At 42.1% G+C, this 23,064-nt stretch overlaps 1 protein-coding gene across 4 annotated transcripts in view; it reads right to left on the bottom strand.

Moving 5' to 3' along the window:
* PDE8A (phosphodiesterase 8A) overlaps positions 1 to 23,064 on the bottom strand; it is a 322,954-nt gene that overhangs the window by 41,983 nt on the left and 257,907 nt on the right. For all 4 annotated transcript variants that reach the window (XM_075858062.1, XM_075858060.1, XM_075858061.1 and 1 more), the window contains exons 7-10: positions 10,404 to 10,482; positions 4,885 to 5,022; positions 4,429 to 4,517; positions 2 to 53 (exon numbers count right to left, since the gene is read on the bottom strand). In XM_075858062.1, the coding sequence (XP_075714177.1) occupies positions 2 to 53; positions 4,429 to 4,517; positions 4,885 to 5,022; positions 10,404 to 10,482 (358 nt within the window). The remainder of the gene's footprint in view (position 1; positions 54 to 4,428; positions 4,518 to 4,884; positions 5,023 to 10,403; positions 10,483 to 23,064) is intronic.

Here is a 23,064-nt window from a genome sequence, read left to right as displayed (position 1 = left end):
CCTTATTGTTGTCATTACACGGCCGGCTAATAGACACATAGTGTCTGATCTTACTGTAAAAAGAGACTTTGCTTTAAATTTGGACACAATAGCTGTAAAGCGTATACATTTACACAGTCAGTCAGTCTGTCTATCTATCTATCTATCTATCTATCTATCTATCTATCTATCTATCTATCTATCTATCTATCTATCTATCTATCTATCTATCTATCTATCTATCTATCACCTATCATATCTATAAAGGGTCAAATGACAGTATTTTATTTATTTATTATGTTATTGTCTGGTCCTGTGACAGGCAAACCTGGGACCTAGTTGTGGCGCGACAGTGGTTCCAGAATAATTTTTTGACCAACCTGCTATTGGATGTCTATGGACAGCTTGTGGAACATTTTCACTCAAAAGTGATACCAATTTTGAATTTTTTTTACATTACTTTAGAGGAAAAATGGGAAAAGGCGGGTTTTTTGAACTTTTAATTTTTTTTTTACTACTAAAAACTTTATTAAACATTTTTTCACACATTTAATTAATCCCCCTAGGGGGCTTGTACTTGATCGTTAGATCGCTGGTACAATACACTGCAATGCTAATGTATTGCTGAATATTGTAATTTTTACAGGTTTTTGTTAAGGGCTGGGAGAGGCAGAGTGAAGGCAGACCTGGCGGATTTTATTAGGCCCCTGGGCTGCCATGACAGCCATCGGCACCCCACTACTGGCACCCCCCTTTTTTTTAACGCCTCAGACGCTGCAGTCGCGATTGACCACAGCATTTAGGGCATGGCCACACGTAGCGGATTTGCTCTGGAATTCCGCTGCGGACACTCCGCAGCGGAAATCCGCAGCGGACCCGTTTCTCCATTGCCTTCCACAGCTTTGTGGTTGGGTTCGTTTGCACGTTGCTGACAATTCCGCTGCGGAGCATAGGCTGCGGTGCAGAATTTGGTGTCCGCAGCATACAATGGTTGTTGCGGACGTGTGGCGGACTGGTTGACTTCAATGGAGATTCAAAATTCCGCAATGAAGTCCGCAGATGTAATGTAGATGTTATGTGTGCTGCGGAGCGTATTGGTTTTTTAACAGAACATTTCTTCATTCTGGCTGGACCTATGTGTATTTCTAGGTCTACAGCCAGACTGAGGAAGTCAATGGGGCTCCCGTAATTACGGGTGACTACGTGTGTGCACCCATAATTACGGGTGACTACGTGTGTGCACCCATAATTACGGGTGACTAGGTATGTGCACCCGTAATTACGGGAGCGTTGCTAGGCGACGTCAGTAAATAGTCACTGTCCAGGGTGCTGAAAGAGTTAAGCGATCGGCAGTAACTGTTTCTGCACCCTGGACAGTGACTACCGATCACAATATACAGCAACCTGTAAAAAAAATAGAAGTTCATACTTACCGAGAACTCCCTGCTTCTTCCTCCAGTCCGGCTTCCCAGGATGACGTTTCAGTCAATCACAGGCTGCAGCGGTCACATGGACTGCCGCGTCATCCAGGGAGGTCGGGCTGGATGCCGAAAGAGGGACGCCTCACCAAGACAACGGCCGGTAAGTATGAAATTCTTTTACTTTCACTAGGGAAAGTGCTGTCCCTTCTCTCTATCCTGCACTGATAGAGAGAAGGGAAGTACTTCACCTCAATACGCAGTGGCTAGTCCGCATCAATTTATTGCCCATTTTGGGCAGATCCGCAACAGAATCTGCAACGCAGATTCTGTGCGGAATTGATGCGGACAGTTGCGGAAGAAATCCACTACGTGTGGCCATGCCCTTAAGGTTTTAAATGGTCAGGAACAGTGCGATTGCTGTTCTTATCCGTTCGTACCGGGTGTCAGCTATAATACACAGCTGACACCCGCAGCGTATGCACCCCCCGCACCAGGACGTGCTATTAAGCCGTAAATAAATCTGAATTTAGAGCAATAGTCAAAGTTTGTTCATTAGGTTTCTATTACTTTTAGAGATATTGGCATTTTTCTTTTTTTATACTGGCAGATGTGTTTGCCTAAGTGAAGTGACAAGGAAGTGTAGCCATATTGCTTATAAACAAATTCAAAAGTAACAACCAATATAACTGCACTTCCTCTTGTCACTTTTACAAAAATTAACCGCCACAACAAAACAGAAAAATGCCAATATATAGGTAAGGGCCTGTTCACATCACCGTTGGCTTTCTGTTTCCTGGGTTCCGTCGGAGGTTTCCGTCGGGTGAACCCCGCAACGGAAAGTGAAAGTGAAACCACAGCGAGGTCGACTCCGCTATTGATTCCGTCGGAAAACCTGCCGGAATGGTGATGAACGGAAACCATTAGCGATGTTTCTGCCACTATTGAGATGAATGGTGACTGAAACGGAAGCTGTGGTTTCACTTTTACTTTCCATTGCGGGGTTCACCAAACGGAAACCTCCGACGGAACCCCCGGAACGGAAAGCGAACGATGATGTGAACAGGCCCTAAGTAAAAGAAATATAATGACCATACTTTGTCTGTTGCTGTAATATCTGATTTACCGGTTCATGACACATTGGATGGAGATCCCCATATAATAATGGCTAAATTGGTGAAGACCTATTCGTATCTTGGCAATTTCATGAGGATTTGCTGATTATCTAATATGTATAGGGTGATGTCATACACCGTTTGGATGTACTGTACTTTTCGGAAAAAAATTAAATCAGACATCTTTTGATTCCTTTCCAAGATAGAGGTTTCAAGCGTCCTTCTGCTCATAACAAGTGGTCAGCGATAGTTTAAAGGCCCTTTTACATGGGCCAATGCAAACTGTATGTAAACGAACAGTCGCTAATACGATTATTCAGTCCCCATACAGTTTACACATTGTCGGCAGCACATCCCCTGTATACACAGGGAGACGTGCAGCCAACAACGATAATTTTATAGGCTGCATAAAAGATGAGATTGGCCGACAAACGAGTGAACCGATGAAATGTTTACAGGGGCCAATAACAGGAACAATTATTGGCCTGTTAGTGGTGGACTCTTACGTAGAAGTTGGTTAACTCATGTAAGAGAGCGGGGATTCAACTTTTACAGATATTTTTGGCTAAGGCCCCACGCACACGACCATATATTTCATCCGTAATTACGGACCCATTTATTTCTATTGGCCACAGACACCTTTCAGTATTTTTACTGATGGGTGTCCGTGCTATCCTATTCTTGGCCATAATTACGGCACAGACTCCCTCATAGAAGCCTATGTGCGCTTCTGTAAATACGGACGGCTACGGATGTGCATCCGTAAATCGTCCGTATTTACGGAAGCATTGCTAAGCAACATGTTGATGACATCATTTGCAGCCTCCCTCTCTTTTGTTTCTTTTACAAATTCGTATATACGGATGCAATACGGACCATATTTACAAACACCCTTCCGTATATATACGGATAAGTTACGGATGATTACGGATCCGTATTTAAAGACAGTATTTACAGATAAATAGATCTACTTTTGTTCATCTTAACAGATCATGACAAAATATGTATTTTTTAACGATTAAAAATCAGAACACATAGGCAGTGCTATAGCAGGCCACATTTATGTTAAGGTTTACTTTTGAGACACCTTGTAAAGGACAGTAATATTGTGTTTGCCTGTGGCAAAGGGATACTGGTATTAACGTAGAATGTTGATCCAGGGATCTGTCCGATTGCCAGTAGAAATCAGGAAGGAATTTTTTTCTACTTTATGGAAAATTGTATCTACGACATAAACCGGTGTTTTTTTCCTTCCTCTAGATCAACTGGGGTTTGTAGATATAAAAGGTTGAACTTGATCGACAAGGATCACAAGACTAAAGATTTCTGTGTCGACCTGCCTGCATCGCAGTTATTGAAAGTAAAAGTGGCCATGTTGAGACTCCCGGAGTGCCGCAACTGCGTCACAACAGTCGCATAAATTCCAGCAGGTTCGGATTTCTTGTGACTATCGTGTCGCCATCGCGACATTGACTTTCATTAGCTGCGATGCAGGCAGGGCGACACAGCAATCTTTGGCTGCACGACCCGTGCCGGGGCCAAAGTTGCCGTGTAGCCCTAGCTTTATATTTTTTCTCTGTGTAGGTTCCTCTTATGGTTTTGGCTGCCAAATACTGATACAAAAATATTAACCTAAATACTACTGTCAGAATGAGACCTTAGTCTAGAATGTGGATTTTCCCATGTTGTGAAACAAAATTTCAAGAAAACCTTACCCATTTCATGTAAGCTCAAAAAAAATACAGATTATTACATAACTATTAGATGAACTATTCATTTGAAATACCAGAGGTTTGCACCTCTAGGGAATAAAGAGACAAAATAAAGACTGCCTTATATTCTTGCTAACCCAAGTTTTCTAAATATATTTACTAGCTGTCCCTTTCCTCCAGCAGCCTAAAAAATCCACTTCTCACCCTCGATGTCCAAAAACAGGAATTATCTTCACATTTTGCTGGATATTATCACCGTTTTTGTTTTTGGCATAGTAAACACCTTCCCATTCCTAGAAGAAAGGAACCACAGGAGAAACGCATTATAATTGGATGTGCATACCACAAAATCAATACATTGCAGTGCTTATCTTGTACAGATCCTACACTACAGAATACTAGATTCTGCTGATGGAAACAGCCTGCAATCTCTTTGATAGTTCACATCATATAGCAGGAAAGTTACTTTTTCCTAACTCAGATTTCTGTATAGTCAGTGGTGTAAAGATTAATGCAGAAGGCAACTGCTCAGAGTAAAATATGCTGCATAAGATTCTAATATTTATAGTAAGATTTTTCTTTCTTTGCCATAAATAACAAGTCCTTCCATCATTCCAATGTCATTTTTGTTCATTAATGATATTAGTTACTTTGTCTTACCTTTCCCGTTTTAATACAAGAATTAATAGAATCTAAGAAATCAGATTTTTTTTCATTAATAGGCACTTCAATTAATTCTTTTCCGTATAGTTCATCCTTTTGATAACCCATCGTACTTTCAAAAGCAGGATTCACATACTGCAAAACACAAGTCAATAATTATTATTAATATGGATTTACAATATATACAATATTTTTTAAAATCGGATTCCAAAAAACAAAAACTATATTGTTGGGCATTTGTCTATAACTGGGTGTTTAGACTTCTGACAATTAAAATCTCATAGAAATGCGGCTTTTAAAGAGGCTCTGTCACCAGATTCTCAAATCCCTATCTCCTATTGCATGTGATCGGCGCTGCAATGTAGATAACAGTAACGTTTTTGTTTTTTTTAAAAACGTTCATTTTTGGCCAAGTTATGAGCTATTTTATATTTATGCAAATGAGCTTTGAAATGGACAACTGGGCGTGTATTGTGTTTTTAACTGGGCTTGTTTACTTGTTTTACTAACTGGGCGTTGTGAATAGAAGTGTATGATGCTGACCAATCAGTGACCAATCAGCATCATGCACTCCTCTCCATTCATTTACACAGCAGCATCGTTCTTACTAGAACGATGTGCAGCCACATACACAGACATTAACGTTAATCAAGTGTCCTGATAATGAATACACATGACCTCCAGCCTGGACGTCATGTGTATTCAGAATCCTGACACTTCTGAATCTTTTCTGTGAGATTCAGCAAGCCGCGCGAAATCTCGCGAGATTACGAGGTAAACGAGATTTCGTTTCCCTTGCTGGAAATCTCACAGAAAGGATTCAGAAGTGTCAGGATTCTGAATACACATGACGTCCAGGCTGGAGGTCATGTGTATTCATTATCAGGACATAGTAAAGAAAGGAGGAAACCTCCAGCTCACCAGTAGTTGCGTCTCCAGACACCTCGCACGGATCCCCGCTACGGCCAGCGGTGGGTATAACAGGAAAAAGAAAGAAAAAATCCAGCGCTGTGTTTGATTAAAAAGGAAAATTGTTCCCAATTTTATTGAAAAAATGGTTAAAAGTTGCACGGAGACGCAGTCTCAAGGTGTATATATAAAGCGGGCTGGATGACCTTGGCCTACGCGTTTCGAGCAAACGTGTTGCTCTTAATCATGGCAAAAAGGATATATCCTTTTTAATCAAACACAGCGCTGGATTTTTTCTTTCTTTTTCCCATTATCAGGACACTTGTGTATGTGGCTGCACATCGTTCTAGTAAGAACGATGCTGCTGTGTAAATGAATGGAGAGGAGTGCATGATGCTGATTGATCACTGATTCGTCAGCATCATACCCTTCTATTCACAACGCCCAGTTAGTAAGACAAGTAAACACGCCCAGTTAAAAACACAATACACGCCCAGTTGGACATACGAATAAAAACACGCCCAGTTGTCCATTTCAAACCTCATTTGCATATATATATATATAAAATAGCTCATAACTTGGCCAAAAATGAACGTTTTAAAAAAAAAACAAACGTTACTGTTATCTACATTGCAGCGCAATCTTACATGCAATAGGAGATAGGGATTTGAGAATCTGATGACAGAGCCTCTTTAAATGTTCACTCTTTTTATTGAGGATACAAGATTTATTCAAAACCTATATTACCCATGTGAAAAAGTAATTGCCCCCTAAACCTAATATCTGGTTGTGCCACCCTTGGCAGTAACAACTATAATCAAACATTTGCGATAACTTGCGACGAGTCTTTTATATTGCTGTGGATAAATTTTGGCCCCCTCCTCTTTGTGGAATTGTTTTAATTTGGCTACATTGGAGGGTTTTCTAGCATGAACTGCACGTTTAATGTCTTGCCACAGCATCTCAATGGGATTTAAGTCAGGACTTTGACTCAGCCACTCCAAAACCTTAATTCTGTTTCATTTGAACCATTTAGGGGGTGACTTGCTTGTATGTTTCAGATCATTGTCCTGCTGTATAACCCAACAGCGCTTGAGCTTTAGGTCACGAACTGATGGGCGTACATTGTCCTTCATGATATTGTGAAAGAGCGCAAAGCAGCCCCAGACCATCACACTTCCACCACCATGTTAGATTGTTGGTATTATGCTCTTATAGTAGAATGCAGTGTTAGCTTTACGCCAGATGTAACGAGACCCACATCTTCCAAAAGTTCCACCATCAATCCACAAAATATTATCCAAAATGTTTTGAGGGTCATCTAGATGTTTTTTGGCAAATGCGAATCGAGCTTTTGTATTCTTTTTGGTCAGCAGTGGTTTGTGCCCTGCAACTCTCCTATGGATGCCATTTTTTCCCAGTGACTTTCTTATTGTAGAATCGTGTTCTTTGTCATTACTTGAGGCAAGTGAGGCCGGCAGTTCTTAAGATGTTTGTCTGGGTTATTTTGTGACCTCCTGGATGAGTCATCGATGCACTCTTGGTAAAAGTTTCGGAAGACAGCTGCTCCACGGAAGGTTCACCGCTGTTCTCCATTTGTGGAGAGCATTAGCAATGGATTTGTAACCCTTTCCAGACTTGTATTGCATCTGTATTTGAATCTCTTTAGAACGTGGCATCATGTGCTGCTTTTTGAGACCTTCTAGCCTCATTGCCAGACTGCTTCAACAGGTCCGGCAGTAATCGTACCTGGGTGTGGCTAGTAATATTTAATCCAATTGTCATGTGAATTTGGTTAACTGGTTGATTTAGGGGACAATTCGTTTTTCATGTAGGGCCAAGTATGGCTGAACAGCATTTTTCCTTAAAAAAATGAAATTACACCGCGTTCCAAATTATTATGCAAATGTTATTTTGCTGATTTTCCTAAATAGTCGATGCAAATGACAGTCAGTATAATCTTCAAGCCATCAACCGTTGGAGTATAATGCAAATTTTATTGAACAAATCTCCTAAAGATAACAGATTTTTTTTAGAAGTAAAAAACTCAAAATGCACTGTTTCAAATTATTATGCACAACAGAGATCAAAACATGTTAAAGGTTGTAAAGAGAACTAAAATGGTAATTTGTTGAATTTGCAACATCAGGAGGTCATATTTACAGAAATCAAAAGCTCTTTCAATCAAAAAAAAACTTAGCAGGCCAAGTTACATGTTAACATAGGACCCCTTCTTTGATATCACCTTCACAATTCTTGCATCCATCGAATTTGTGAGTATTTGGACAGTTTCTGCTTGAATATCTTTGCAGGATGTCAAATAACCTCCCAGAGCTTCTGTTTTGATGTGAACTGCCTCCCACCCTCATAGATATTTTGCTTGAGGATGCTCCAAAGGTTCTCAATAGGGTTGAGGTCAGGGGAACATGGGGGCCACACCATGAGCTTCTCTCCTTTTATGCCCATAGCAGCCAATGACACAGAGGTATTCTTTGCAGCATGAGATGGTGCATTGTCATGCATGAAGATAATTTTGTTACGGAAGGCACGGTTCTTCTTTTTGTACCACGGAAGAAAGTGGTCAGTCATAAACTCCATGTACTTTGCAGAGGTCATTTTCACACCGTCAGGGACCCTAAAGGGGCCTACCAGCTCTCTCCCCATGATTCCAGCCCAAAACATGACTCCGCCACCTCCTTGCTGACGTCGCAGCCTTGTTGGGACATGGTGGCCATTCACCAACCATTCACTGCTCCATCCATCTGGACCATCCATGGTTGCACGGCACTCATCAGTAAACAACACGGTTTGAAAATTAATCTTCATGTATTTCTGAGCCCACTGCAACCGTTTCTGCTTGTGAGCATTGTTTAGGGGTCGCCAAATAATAGCTTTATGCACACCTCTGAAGGATCCTACACCTTGCGGTTCGCGTGACTCCAGATGCACCAGCGGCTTCAAATACCTGTTTGCTGCTTTGCAATGGCATTTTAGCAGCTGCTCTCCTAATCCTATTAATTTGTCTGGCAGAAACCTTCCTCATTATGCCTTTATCTGAACGAACCCGTCTGTGCTCTGAATCAGCCACAAATCTTTTCACAGTACGATGATCACGCTTAAGTTTTCTTGAAATATCCAATGTTTTCATACCTTGTCTAAGGTATTGCACTATTTCACGCTTTTCGGTAGAAGAGAGATCCTTTTTCTGTCCCATATTGCTTGAAACCTGTGGCCTGCTTAATAATGTGGAACGTCCTTCTTGAGTAGTTTTCCTTTGATTGGGCACACCTGGCAAACTAATTATCACAGGTGTCTGAGATGGATTAAAATGATCCAAAGAGCCCTAAGACACAATACCATCCATGAGTTTAATTGAAAAACTAATAATTAAATGTTTATGACACTTAAATCCAATGTGCATAATAATTTGGAACATGGTGTATCATGTAAAAACTGACTTTTGTGTTTACTTGGTTTATCTTTGTATAATATTAAAAGTGGTTTGATGATCCTAAAAATTTAAGTGACAACTATGTAAAAATCAAAAAAATTGGGAAGGGAGCAAAGTTATCTATGCACACACACACAAAATATTAATGAAGTGATCCCATCGGATTGTTGGCGATGCAGAGACCAGAGGGGAGACCTGTTCCATATTTTTTGTAGCTGCTCCCTGGTGCAATAGTTTTGGCTGGAGGTTAGGAATTTGGCGGTAGCGGTGTTGCAAAAGAAAATTCTTCTAGACCCTCTTCATTATCTCCTGAAATTCCAACAGAATCTGCCCCGTTTACTGCATCAAGTTAAATTTGGCGCATTTTGTGCCTGCCTGGCCTAAGTTTACTAGACAGCATTAGTAAATGTGGGTCAAGGTATCTGGTCTAGGCAATCATCTGTAAGCTGAAAACAAACACAAATCTCTCTCTTTAGTACAATGCATCAGTGTAAGGCTGGGTTCACACGACCACATTAACGTCCGTAATGGACGGACGTATTTCGGCCGGAAGTACCGGACCGAACTCAGTGCAGGGAGCCGGGCTCCTAGCATCATAGTGATGTACGATGCTAGGAGTCCCTGCCTCTCCGTGGAACTACTGTCCCGTACTGAAAACATGATTACAGTATGGGACAGTTGTCCTGCAGAGAGGCAGGGACTCCTAGCGTCGTACATAACTGTGATGCTAGGAGCCCGGCTCCCTGCACTGAGTTCGGTCCGGGACTTCCGGCCGAAATACATCCGTCCATTACGGACGTTAATGTGGTCGTGTGAACCCAGCCTAAGTAGAATTTATGACTGTCTGGCTGACAGAGTATTGACTGGACTGGATACAATTGTAGCAAATACTCATCTTTGAGAAGTATTAAGCCTGCATAGGCTCTGCATTTAAACAAAAATGGAAGTAAGGAAACATGAAGTATATTAAAAAGTTACATAACGTTTCATTATACATTGAATAAGCTTTGAACTGGACCACCTTTTAATAAATATATCTATACTATTGAAACAGATCTATAGGCTTGAGAACAGTTATATTGTCATACACGAAGAAACATCTTTGTTCGTTCTGGTGATTGTGTCCCTTTAAATGTTACAGTACAAAATACTATACCTGTATTTTGTGATCCTCATTTGTGATTTCAATGGCTTCTTGACTCTTCTCTAATGTAGTAAATAGTGAATTACAAGCCCTGAAAATAACAACAAATGTAATTATTTTTTGTCATGAATAAAAAAAAGCCATGCATTCATTAAGGCCCCATGCACACGAACGTGCCTTTGCGGCCGCATTTCCCCCAAAAATCCACGTGAGAATTGCGGCCCCATTCATTTCTATGGGGCCATGCACACAACCGTAATTTTTACGGTCCATACATGGCCCGGAGCCCGCACCGCAGAAAGAACGTACATGTCTTATTACGGCCGTCTTCTGCGGTCCGGGCTCATTTAAAATAATGGCCGCGGCCATGTGCATGGCCCGCGATTTGCGGGCGGCTTGCGGATGACAGTCCGCTGCCAGCCGACCCGAAAATCACGGCCGTGCACATGGCTACGGTCGAGTGCATGAGGCCTAAGTCAAATTTTTAGCATTTCTAATATTTGGAAAAACAACCACAAATCAAAAAGTTCATCCCTTTCTAAAACAAACATGAACTAGCAAAACAAGTAATCCTTGTGAGTAACAATTATGTTATGAGTAAAGGATTATGTTCTAGGCTATGTAAATCTTGAACCCCCCCCCCCCCCCACTAAAACAGTGTATTTTAGTGTTTTATGCAACTTTGTAATTTATTTTTATTAAAAATAATTTTGACTTTTTCAGATACAGATTCTATGTATACTGAATACATAGAAGCTGTATCGTGCACTAAAACCTGAATCCGTTATGTCAGCGGGACTGACGGGTTCGGTGACAGAGCGTCCTGTGTATCTCTGAGACATGGGATCCAGCTGTTATCGATCACATCTAAGTTCATAACTTAGATGTGATCACTAATGTAATGCCGGCGGCAGGTCCCGCTGCTGCCAGCAGTCCCGCCGCCGGATCCTGTACGTTCCTAGACGGCCTCTCCTCCCACGAGGCCGCCAACATCTTCTGCCCGCAGCCACTGTGTTTATAGTTTGCGCGCCTGTGTTCCGGCCATCTCTAAGGGTATGTGCACACACACTAATTACGTCCGTAATTGACGGACGTATTACGGCCGCAAGTACCGGATCGAACACAGTGCAGGGAGCCGGGCTCCTAGCATCATACTTATGTACGATGCTAGGAGTCCCTGCCTCGCTGCAGGACAACTGTCCCGTACTGAAAACATGATTACAGTACGGGACAGTTGTCCTGCAGCGAGGCAGGGACTCCTAGCATCGTACATAAGTATGATGCCAGGAGCCCGGCTCCCTGCACTGTGTTCGGTTCGGTACTTGCGGCCGAAATACGTCCGTCAATTACGGACGTAATTAGTGTGTGTGCACATACCCTTAAAGGGCAAGCGCGCACAAATTTAAAAAATCACCCCTGCTGCTCCCCAGAACTAATTAAGGCACATTGACCATCTCCCAGGTACCTAAGCAAGGTTCATGCATGCACCTGATCCTGTCTGCTATCGCTACCAGTTATCAGCCTGTACCCAGTTGTCCGTTACCAGCTTGCCTCGTGTTGCTATCCGCTGACAGTCTTTGTCCAGTAATCCGCTACCAGCCTGCATCCAGTAATCCACTACCAGTCTGCATCCAGTAATCCGCTACCAGCCTGCTTCCAGTAATCCGCTGCCAGCTTTGCAACCAGTAATCCGCTACCAGCCTGCATCCGGTAATCGGCTACCAGCCAGCATCCAGTAATTCACTACCAGTCTGCATCCAGTAATCCGCTACCTGCCTGCCAGCTGCCTGCTGAGTGTGGAGACTGGGGAGGCAGCTTATGCAACGCCATTAGAGACGGCCCTAAGCCAATCCGGTGGAATACCCCAGTGGGTCCACAAACCTGCTGGTCATTACAGCTAACTGGATCATGCCCACTGTCACCGAACCCGTCAGTCCCGCTGACCTGACGGATTCTGGTTTCAGCGTACTGTAAAGCTTCTATTTATTCAGGATACATAGAAGCTGTATCTGAAAAAGTAAAAATAATTTTTAATAAAAATAAATTCCAAAGCTGCACAAAACACTAAAATACACTGTTTTAGGCCCCATGCACACAAACGTAAAAACGCCCGTAATCACGGGCCCATAGACTTCTATTGGTGAAAGAGTTAACTGATCAGCAGTAACTCTCAGCACCTGGGACAGTGAGTACCGCTGGAGTTAATAGTATTAAAAGTTAACTTACCCAGAAATCTTCTTCTTCTTCTTCTTCCAGCAGTCCGGCCTCCCATCCCATGTGACCGCTACAGCTAATCACAGGCCAATCACTGGCTGCAGCGGTCACATGGACTGCCGCGTCATCCAGGGAGGTCGGACTGGATGTCAAGTGAGGGACGCGTCACCAAGACAACGGCCGGGTAAGTATGAATTTCTTTTACTTTCACTGCGGAAAGGGCTGTCCCTTCTCTCTATCCTGCACTGAGAAGGGGCTGCCGATTAGTGCAGTGCAATTTTGCAGCAAAAACGGGTGAAATACTGGTGACACCGGACCCGTATTTACGGGCACGGGTCCGTAAATACTGGTGCAATACGGGTCGAATACGTGTGACCAAGGACACGTATTTACGCCAGTATTTCCGGGAGGACAAAAATACGTTCGTGTGAATGAGGCCTTAGTAAGAAAAAAAGGCTTAAAAGATTTACAGTTAAAAGAATTCTCTGGGTACGAGCCTCATCTTTCCCCGGTGATCCAGCCCTGACACTCTGGTTTTAGCGGTCACATGTCCTACTCCTGGCACCACCGCTCACTGATGGGAGTCATGATGCCAGGAATACGGCACGTGACCGATGAGCCCCCTGATTGGTTGCAGTCTTCTTTTTTTGTTTTACTACATGTGCAGGTGTTTAAAAATTGTTCACAAGTCAGATAACCCTTTTAATCTTTTGCTAAGTAGCAGACAATGACTAGATGTTTTACCATTCAACAACAGTAATATAATCTTTATTATAGAAATGCATAATGTTGAGATTAAAATATTATGTTGTTTTTCACAGATAAGAGAACACATCACATACATTTTCTAACTACATAACACAGACAACTGAAGATATTAGCACGATTTAATACTAAAATGGCTCAGGCAGAGTTCAATTATTTTGGGACATTAAAGGGGTTATGTGGGGACCAAAAAGTATTAGCAGTGTACTCACTGCAGTATGTAAGTACACTCGCGAATATACATTACGGTCCCCCGTCGCGCTGGTTATGAGATTTTAATAGATTTTTACAGAGCTGCCGGGGGACCGGAAGTCTAGTGGTAGTCTTCTGTCACGACGACATGACTCTTCGTCATGTGACCTGTACCGCTGTACAGCGAGGCCAGTCACATGATGACGAGTCATGTCGTCATGAAGGAAGACTACCACTAGACTTCCGGTCCCTCAAGATTCTGTGCCTCCAATTGATTTTAATGGGAGGTCAGAGACGGAACCACGGGAAGACAGAGTATGTCACTTTGTTTTCCTGCAAGCGTTTTTCCTGCTCGAGCGAAATAAAAACTTCTCCGCCTACCATTGAAATCAATGGGAGGCAATTTCGGTCAATTCTTCACACAGTTTTCGACGCGGTTTCCGTGTCAAAAACAACACAAAAAAAAACTGTGTGCACTAGCAGTCCACACTCAAGTTTTTTGGCAACGTGGTAGCCGCGTGGGAATCAGCACTGAAAAATGCCCCAAATCTCCCCCATACATTTCAATGAGAGGCAGGTTTCTTATCTCCGGGCGTTTTTCGACCGCTTGCGGGGGAAAAAATGCGGCATGCCCTATCTTAGAGCCTCTAAAACTCCAGTGTAAACATTGGGAGGCAGAAAAACAATGTGCCGCTTGTTTAAAGCGGGTTTTGGCACCTTTTTTGATTAAAAACCGCCCAACTTTTTGGTATTTGCCTCAATAGGAGAAGAAGGCTGCAATACCTGTGAATCTCCGCTAAGTGCGTGTCGATGATTCATTCACAGTGAGCAAGAAGAAATAAAAGGGTGGCAGCACTGGTACAAGTGCTGCGGCCCCTTGAAAATAGTCCTGGTAGTTGGACCCCGACCCATCAGCTATTGATGGCCTGGAAAACCCCTTTAACCCCTTCCCGCAAAATCACGTACAGTTACATGATGGGAGCTGGTGTTTTAGCGCATTCCCACGTCACTGTACGTGATGGTGATGGAGCTAGCTCAGGAGCTGAGCCAGCGTCATCAACGCTGGGTGCCAGCTGTATGTTACAGATGGCACCCTGATGTAACGGCCAGGACCGGAGCTAGCCTCCGATCCAGCTGATTAACCCCTCAGATGCTGTGTTCAATAGAGATCGCAGCATGTGAGGGGTTTTTAGCCACCGGCACCCCAGCAACGTAATCGATGGGTTGCCGGTGGATGCTATGGCAACCGGAGGCCTAATATTGGCCTCCAGGTCTGCCAGCAATGGAAGCCTTCTATCCCCGCTCGGAGGCGGGGGCCTTAAAGGCTTCCGGTACCATCGGCAAGATCGCGTCGGCTCAGATTCTGCATCAGAAGCTGAGCCGGCGTCATCAGCAGTGGGTGTCCGCTGTATGTTACAGCGGACACCCCACTGTAACGGCAGGAACCGGAGCTAGCTCCGATTCCTGCCATTAACCCCTTAGATGCAGCGATCGAATGTGATCGCCACATCTTAGTGGTTTGTAGCAAATCGGCAGCCATGCCATCTGATAGAAAGGCCGCCGACTGCTACTATGCCAACAGGAGGCCTAAAAATGTCCTCCTGTCTGCCATTACGGAAGCCGATTAGGCCTCGTCCGGAGGTGGAGACTGATCGGCTTGCTGTCAGTGAACAACTGACAGTTCTAATATATTGTACTACATAGGTAGTGCAATGTATTAAAACATCAATCAAACAGTTGGAGCTTCAAGTCCCCTAGTGGAACTAAAGGAAAGTGTAAAAAAAGTAAGAATAAAAGTTGTAAAAAATACAATAAAAGTTTCAAATAATAAAATAAAACACAAATCATCTTTTTTCCCTTATCAAGTCATTTATTATTGAAAAAAAAATAATAAAGCCATACATATTTGGTATCGCTGCGACCGTAATGACCTGAACTATGAAAATATTATGTTATTTATCCCACGCAGTAAAATAAAAACGAAAAAATACTGCCATAATTGCTGTTTTTTTGTTCACTTTGTCTTCCAAAAATTAAAATAAAAAGTGAACAAAAAGTTGCATGTATCCAAAAATGTTACCTATAAAAACTATAAGGCTGGGTTCACACGACCAATTTTCATATGTAATGGAGGCGTTTTACGCCTCGAATTACGTCTGAAAAAACAGCTCCAATACGTCGGCAAACATCTGCCCATTCATTTCAATGGGTTTGCCGATGTACTGTGCCAACGACCTGTCTTTTTTACGCGTCGCTGTCAAAAGACGGCGCGTAAAATAACAGCCTCGTCAAAGAAGTGCAGGACACTTCTTGGGACATAATTGGAGCCGTTTTTCATTGACTCCAATGAAGAACAGCTCCAAATTACGTCCGTAAAAGACGCGGGGAAAAACGCCAGTACATGCAATTACGTCTGAAATTACGGAGCTGTTTTCTCCTGAAAACAGCTCCGTAATTTCAGACGTATTTGCAGTTATCGTGTGCACATACCCTAACTTGTCTCGCAAAAACAAGCCCTCATACAGCTTTGTCTATTACAAATTTTAAAAGTTATGGCTCTCACAACATGGTGACAGAAAAAATACATTCTCTTTACAAAAGTAATTTTATTGTGCAAAAAGTTGTAAAACATAAAAAAAGTGATATAAATTAGGTATCACCGGAATCGGACAGACCCGCAGAATAAAGTTAACATGTAATTTATAACGCACGGTGAACGCTATGTAAAAAGAACTAAAAAAATATGCCGGAATTGCTGTTTTTTTGTCACCTTGCCTCCTAAAATAAAAGATAAAAAGTGATCAAAAACTCGCATGTGCCCCAAAATGGTACCAATAATAACTACAGCTCGTCCCGCAAAAAAAACAGCAATCATACCACTACGTCTATGAAAAAATGTAATTGGTTAAGGCTCCAATAAGTCAGGAAATAAAAATATTTAAGCAGCCCGAGGGGAACATTTCTTCTGTTTCAAGAGGCAAATTATCAAGGCACTAAAATTAGGGAACCAGGAAGGGGAGGACTCAAATATCTCTGCTGGAAGCAAGGGCGACGTATTATACCAGGACAACACTTTTCCAGCAAAATTCCCCAAACTGCAAATGTGCGGAGTGTGGACCAAAAGGGGGATAAGGAAGGACATTTATCAGAGCGACACTGGCGTGTGCAGAAAGGATTGTGTCACAGCTTAACACACATCTATGGATTATTTTATTCTTTTTTTTACCTTATTATTATACAACCTGACTATGCCCCTGATGTACTCTGCCGGTTTACATATACCTCCACATTATAAACTGAAATACCAGTAAGACTCCAAACAAAACTACTACCAAGCAAAATCCACGCTCCAAAAGCCAAATGGCGCTCCCTCCCTTCTGAACCCTACAGTGTGCCCAAACAGCAGTTTACTTCCACATATATGGCATCGCCATACCCAGGAGAACCCTTTTAACAATTATTGGGGTGTGTGTCTCCAGTGCCACAAGCTGGGCACGACATATTTGCCACTAAAATGGCATATCTAGGGAAATAATTAAATTTTTACTTTGGACCTTCCGCAGTGCAATCATTTATGGAAAAGACCTGTGGGGTGAAAATGCTCACTACACCCCTTAATAAATGCCTTGAGGGGTACAGATCCAAAATAGGGTCAATTCTCAGGGGTTTCTTTTATAATTTCACATCAGAGCCTCTGCAATTGTGAACCAATACTGTGTAAATCGCCAAATTAGGCCTCAATTTTACATGGTACTCTCTCACTCCTGAGCCTGGTCGAATGTCCAGGCAAAAGATTAGGGCCACATGTAGGGTGTTTCTAAAACCGGGAAAAAACAACATAATGATTAGAGAGCTGTCTTGTTATGGTGGCACAAGCTGGGCACCACATATTGGCTTATCTATGGAAAAAAAATCCCATTTTCACTCTGCAACATCGAGTGCACACCAATGCCAAACACCTGCACGGTAAATCGCTCACTACCCCCCTAGGTGAATACCTTGAGGGGTGTTGTTTCCAAAATGGGGTCTCTTCTGAGAGGATCCACAGTTTTGGTCCCACAGGGACTTTGCAAATGCTACATAGCGCCCAGAAACCAATCCAGCAAAATCTGTACGCCAAAAAAAATGGCGCTCCTTCCCTTCTGAGCCCTGCCGTGTGCCCAAACAGCAGTTTATGACCACATATGGGGTATTGCCGCACTCGGGAGAAATTGATTTACAAGTGTTGGGGTTCTTTATTTCCTTTATTTGTTGAGAAAATGAAAAATTTTGAGCTAAATCTACGTCTGATTGAAAAAAAAAGGATTGTTTTTATCTTCACTGCCCAATTCTAATACAATCTATGAAACCCCTGTGGGGTTAAAATGCTCACTACACCCCAAGATGGATTCTTCAAAGGGTGTAGTTTTCTAAATGGAGTAACTTTTTTGGCGTTTTCATGGTTTTGGTCCCTCAGGGGCTTTGCAAATTTGACATGGCCTTTGCAAACTATTCCTGCTAAATTTGAGCTCCAAAAGCCGAATGGTGCTCTTTCCTTTCTAAGCCCTGCTGCGTGTCCACACAGCCGTTTATAACCATATGTGGGGTATTGTTTTACTCGGAAGAAATTGCTTTACAAATGTTGTGGTGCTTTTTCTCCTTTATAGTCCTTGTGAAAATTAGAAAAAGTTTGCTAAACCTACATTTTCTTTAAAAGAATGTAGATTTTCATTTTCAAGGCCTACTTCCAATAATTTTTGCAAAAAACCTGCTTCACAACTGAACTGGCCCCTGTAAAAATAGCCTTTTGAAATTTTCTTGAAAATGTGAGAAATTGCTGCTAAAGCCTTGTAATATCCTAGAAAAATAAGAGGATGTTCAGAAAACGATGCCAGTCTGAAGTAGACATATGGGGAATGTTAATTAGCAACAATTTTGTGTGGTATAACAGCCTGTCTTACAAGCAGATACATTATAATTTAGAAAAATGCTAATTTTTGCAATTTTTCATACATTTTGGTGTTTTTTACAATTAAATACTGAATGTATCGAGCACATTTTACCAGTAACATAAAGTCCAAAGAGTCAAGAGAAAACAATCTCAGAATCGCTTGGAGAGGTAAAAGCATTCTGAAGTTATTACAACATAAAGTGAAACATGTCAGATTTGAAAAATGAGGCTCTGTCCTGAAGGTCAAAAGTGGCCAAAGAGGGAAGGGGTTAAAGCAAAGTGGAATTGAAATTTACAAATTTCATTTGTTTTTGCAAAACAATCTATCTTAATCCATTTTTTCTGTAACACAGAAGGATTTACAAAGAGAAACACACCCAATATTTATTGCCCAGATTCTGCAGTTTTTAGAAATATCCCACATGTGGCCCTAGTGTGCTAATGGACTGAAGCACCGGCCTCAGAAGCAAAGGAGCACCTTGTTGACTTTGTGGCCTTTTTTTATTAGAATATATTTTAGGCACCATGTCAGGTTTGAAGAAGTCTTGTGGTGCCAAAACAGTGGAAACATCAACCAAAAAGACACTATTTGACAAACTTCACCCATCAAAGGATTTATCGAGGGGTATAGTGAGGATTTTGACCCTGCCGTTTCCTTGGTGAATTTTGTGGAATTAGGCAGTGAAAATGTAAACCTAATTTTTTTCCAATAAAACGTAGAAATTTGAAAACGTAGAAAAAGCACCCCAACATTTGAAAAGCAATTTCTTCCAATTACAGCAATACACCATATGTGGTCATAAACTGCTGTTTGGATACACTGCAGGGCTTAGAAGGAAAGGAGTGCCATTTTGCTTTTGGAGCTCAAATTTTGCTGGAATGATTTGCGGAAGCCATGTCGCATTTGCAAAGCACCTGAGAGACCAAAACAGTAGAAACCCCCCAAAAGTGACCCCATTTGGGAAACTAGACCCCTCAAGGAATTTATCTAGGGGTATAGTAAGCATTTTGACCCCACCGTTTATTTTGCTGAATTTATTAGAATTTGGCCGTGAAGTTCATGATCTACATTTTTTCTTTTTTTAAAAAAAGTAGTTTTAGCTCAGATTTTTTTTATTTTCACAATAGATAAAAGAGAAAAAGCACTCCAACATTTGTAAAGCAAACTCTTCTGAGCATGGCAATAACCGCTATGTTGTAATAAACTGATGTTTGGACACACAGCAGGGCTTAGAAAGGAAGGAGAACCATTTGGCTTTTGTTGGAATGGTTATCGGGTGCCATATCGCATTTGCAAAGCCCCTGAGGGACCAAAAAAGTGGAACTCCCCCCCAAAAGTGACCCCATGTGGCAAACTACACCCCTCAAGGAATTTATCTAGGGAGTATATTGAGCATTTTGACCCCACAGATTTTTTTTTAGCTGAATTTAATGGAATTAGGACTTGAAATTGAAAATCAACATTTTTCCACTAAAATGTTGAATTGTTTTCATTTTCACAAGAAAAAGCACCCCAACATTTGTAAAGCAATTTCTCCTGAGTATGGCAATACCCTATATGTGGTCATAAACTGCTTTTTGGACCCACCGCAGGGCCCAGAAAGGCAATTGCGCTATTTGCCATGCAGATTTGGCTGGATTCGTTTTTGAGCGCCATGTCGCATTTGCAGAGCCCCTGAGGTACCAGTACAGGGGAAACCCCAGAAAAGTGTCTCCAGTTTGAAAATTACACCCCTCAGGGCATTCATCTAAGGGTGGAGTGAGCATTTTGACCCCAAAGGTCTTTCATAGATTTTATTAGAATCAGGCAGTCAAAATTAAACATTTTAATTTTTCCAAAAATATGTAGTTTTAGCTCCCAATTTTTTATTTTCACAAGGGGTAATAGGAGAAAAAACACCACACAGTTTGTTACTCCATTTCTTCAGAGCATGGCAATACCCTATATGTAACCCTAAACTGCTGTTTGGATACATGGCAGGGCTCAAATTGGAAGGAGCGCCATTTGGCACACAGATTTTACTGGAATGGTATTCGGGTCATGTCGCATTTGCAGAGCCCCCTCAGGAGTGAAGAGCACAATGCGCATTTGAGGCTTGTTTTAATGTTTTTCGCAGCATTGGCCCAAAATTGCAGGGCTCTGAGGTCAAATAGTAAAACAAACCCAAGTAGTGTCCCCCTTTTCGGAAACTACACCCCTTAAGGCATTTTAAGGGGTGTAGTGAGCATTTTGTTCCCACAGATCTTTTTTCATTATAAATTAATGCGCAGCGGATAGTGCAAAGTGAAAATTTTAATTTTCCACTGATATGCCATTTTAGTGTACAATATGTTGTGCCCAGTTTGTGCCACCAAAGACAAATACCTCATACTGTACCTCAAATACCTGCAGACAAATACCAGAGTTCTCCCGGGTATGGGAATGCCATATATGTGAATGTAAACTGCTGTTTGGGCACAGTGTAGGGTCCAGAAGGGAGTGAGCGTCGTTTGGCTTTTGGAGCGCAAATTTTGCTTTCTAGTAAGTTAGTTCTGTTTGGGGTTTTACTGGTATTTCAGTTTATAATGTGGGGGATATATGTAATCTGTGCGGAGTACATCAGGGCATAACAAGAGTGTATAAAAACGCGGTAAATAAATAATAATCTATAGATGTGTGGCCGGTGTCGCACTGATAAATGGTGCCCAATCTTATCCCACTTTTGGAACACAATCTGCACATTTTGTGTAGCCATATTCTTGAGAGCCAGAACTTTTTTATTTTTTCACCAACGGAGCTGTGTGAGGGCTTATTTGTTGTGGTACAATCTGCAGTTTACTTTGGCAAAATTTTGGGGTACATGCACCTTTTTGGTAAATTTTTATTCCTTTTTTTGACAAGCAAGGTGACAAAAAACAGCAATTCTGCTGAATTTTTTTTTACAGTGTTCATCGTGTTCTGTAAATAAAATTTTTACTTTATTCTGCGGGTCGATGCCATTACAGTGATACCATATGTATATGGCATTTGCACAATAAAGTCACTGTTTTTTAAATCATTTATTTTGTCACCATATTCTGAGAGCCATAACTGTTTTATTTTCCACAAAAAATGCTGTGTAATAGCTTGTTTTTTTGTGGGACGGACTGTAGTTTTTATTGGTACTATTTCCGGGTACATGCCACTTTTTGATCACTTTTTACTCTATGTTTTGGGAGGGAGGGGGAGACAAAAAAATATGATTCTGGCATTGTTTTTTATTTATTTATTGGCGGTGTTCAGCAAGTGGGAAAAGTAACGTGATCATTTTATCGTTTGGGTCGTTACAGACACCGCGATACTAAGTATGTGTACTTTTTTTAACGTTTTCATTTTTTTCCTGTAATAAAAGACTTATTATGGGAAAAAAAGGTGTTTATTGTTTTTTTTAACTTGAAACTTTTATTTTTATTCTTTTGTAAAACATTTTTGTTAACTTTTTTTTGTCCCACTAGGGGTTTTGAAGGTGTGCAACACTAGGCTCTATTCTAATACATTGCACTCCCCAGGTAATGCAGTGTACTAGAGCTGTCAGGTTATGTTCACACACACTAATTACGGACGTAATTCGGGTGTTTTTGCCCCGAATTACGTCCGAAAAATGCGGCTTGAAAGCGTTGACAAACATCTGCCCATTGAAAGCAATGGGCTGACGTTTGTCTGTTCACACGAGGCGTATATTTACGCGCCGCTGTCAAATGACGGCACGTAAATAGACGCCCGCGTCAAAGAAGTGACCTGTCACTTCTTGGGGCGTAATTGGAGCCGTTATTCATTGACTCCAATGAAAAGCAGCGCCAATTACGTCCGTAATGGACGCGGCGTTCAAGCGCCTGCACATGCCGTTACGGCTGAAATTACGGGGATGTTTTCTCCTGAAAACATCCCCGTAATTTCAGCCGTTACGGACGCTGCCGTGTGAACATACCCTCAGTGTCACTGACAGCAAGCCGACACACGTACATGGCAGACTAGGAAGCCATTGTTAGGCCTCCGGTTGCCATAGTAACCATCTAGGTGGTTACTAGCCGATCGGCACCCGCGATGCCATTGCGGGTGCCGATCGGCTAGTAACCACCTAGATGCCGCGGTTGCTTTTAACCATGGCGTCTAATGGGTTAATTGGCTAGATCGGAGGCTAGCTCCAGTCCTGCCCATTATAGCAGGGTGACAGATGTAACATACAGCTGACACCCGTGGCTAATGGAGGGCGCTCAGCTTCTGAGCCTGCACCAACTTCTTGCCGCTGACAGGAAGCGGGGGTGCTGATTGGCCAGTAACCACCAAGGTGCCGTGTTTTTTTTTTACCATGGCATCTAAGGGGTTAATCAGCCGGATAAGAGGCTAGCTCCGTCCCTGGCATATAGCTGACACCCGCTGGTGATGGCGCGGGCTCTGCTTCTGAGCCCGCTCCATCACTGTCACGTACAGTTACGTAATGTTAAGCTAAGTCATTAGCTGCAACGATGTAACTGTACGTGACATGTTGTTAAGGGGTTAATATACATCTGTTACTTGACTTGCTCCCTTTACAAGTGGTAGTGATTCAGGTA

This window comes from Rhinoderma darwinii, chromosome 3, assembly GCF_050947455.1.
Source record: "Rhinoderma darwinii isolate aRhiDar2 chromosome 3, aRhiDar2.hap1, whole genome shotgun sequence".
Lineage (NCBI taxonomy): Eukaryota > Metazoa > Chordata > Amphibia > Anura > Rhinodermatidae > Rhinoderma > Rhinoderma darwinii.
This window is presented reverse-complemented; position numbering and strand designations above follow the sequence as displayed.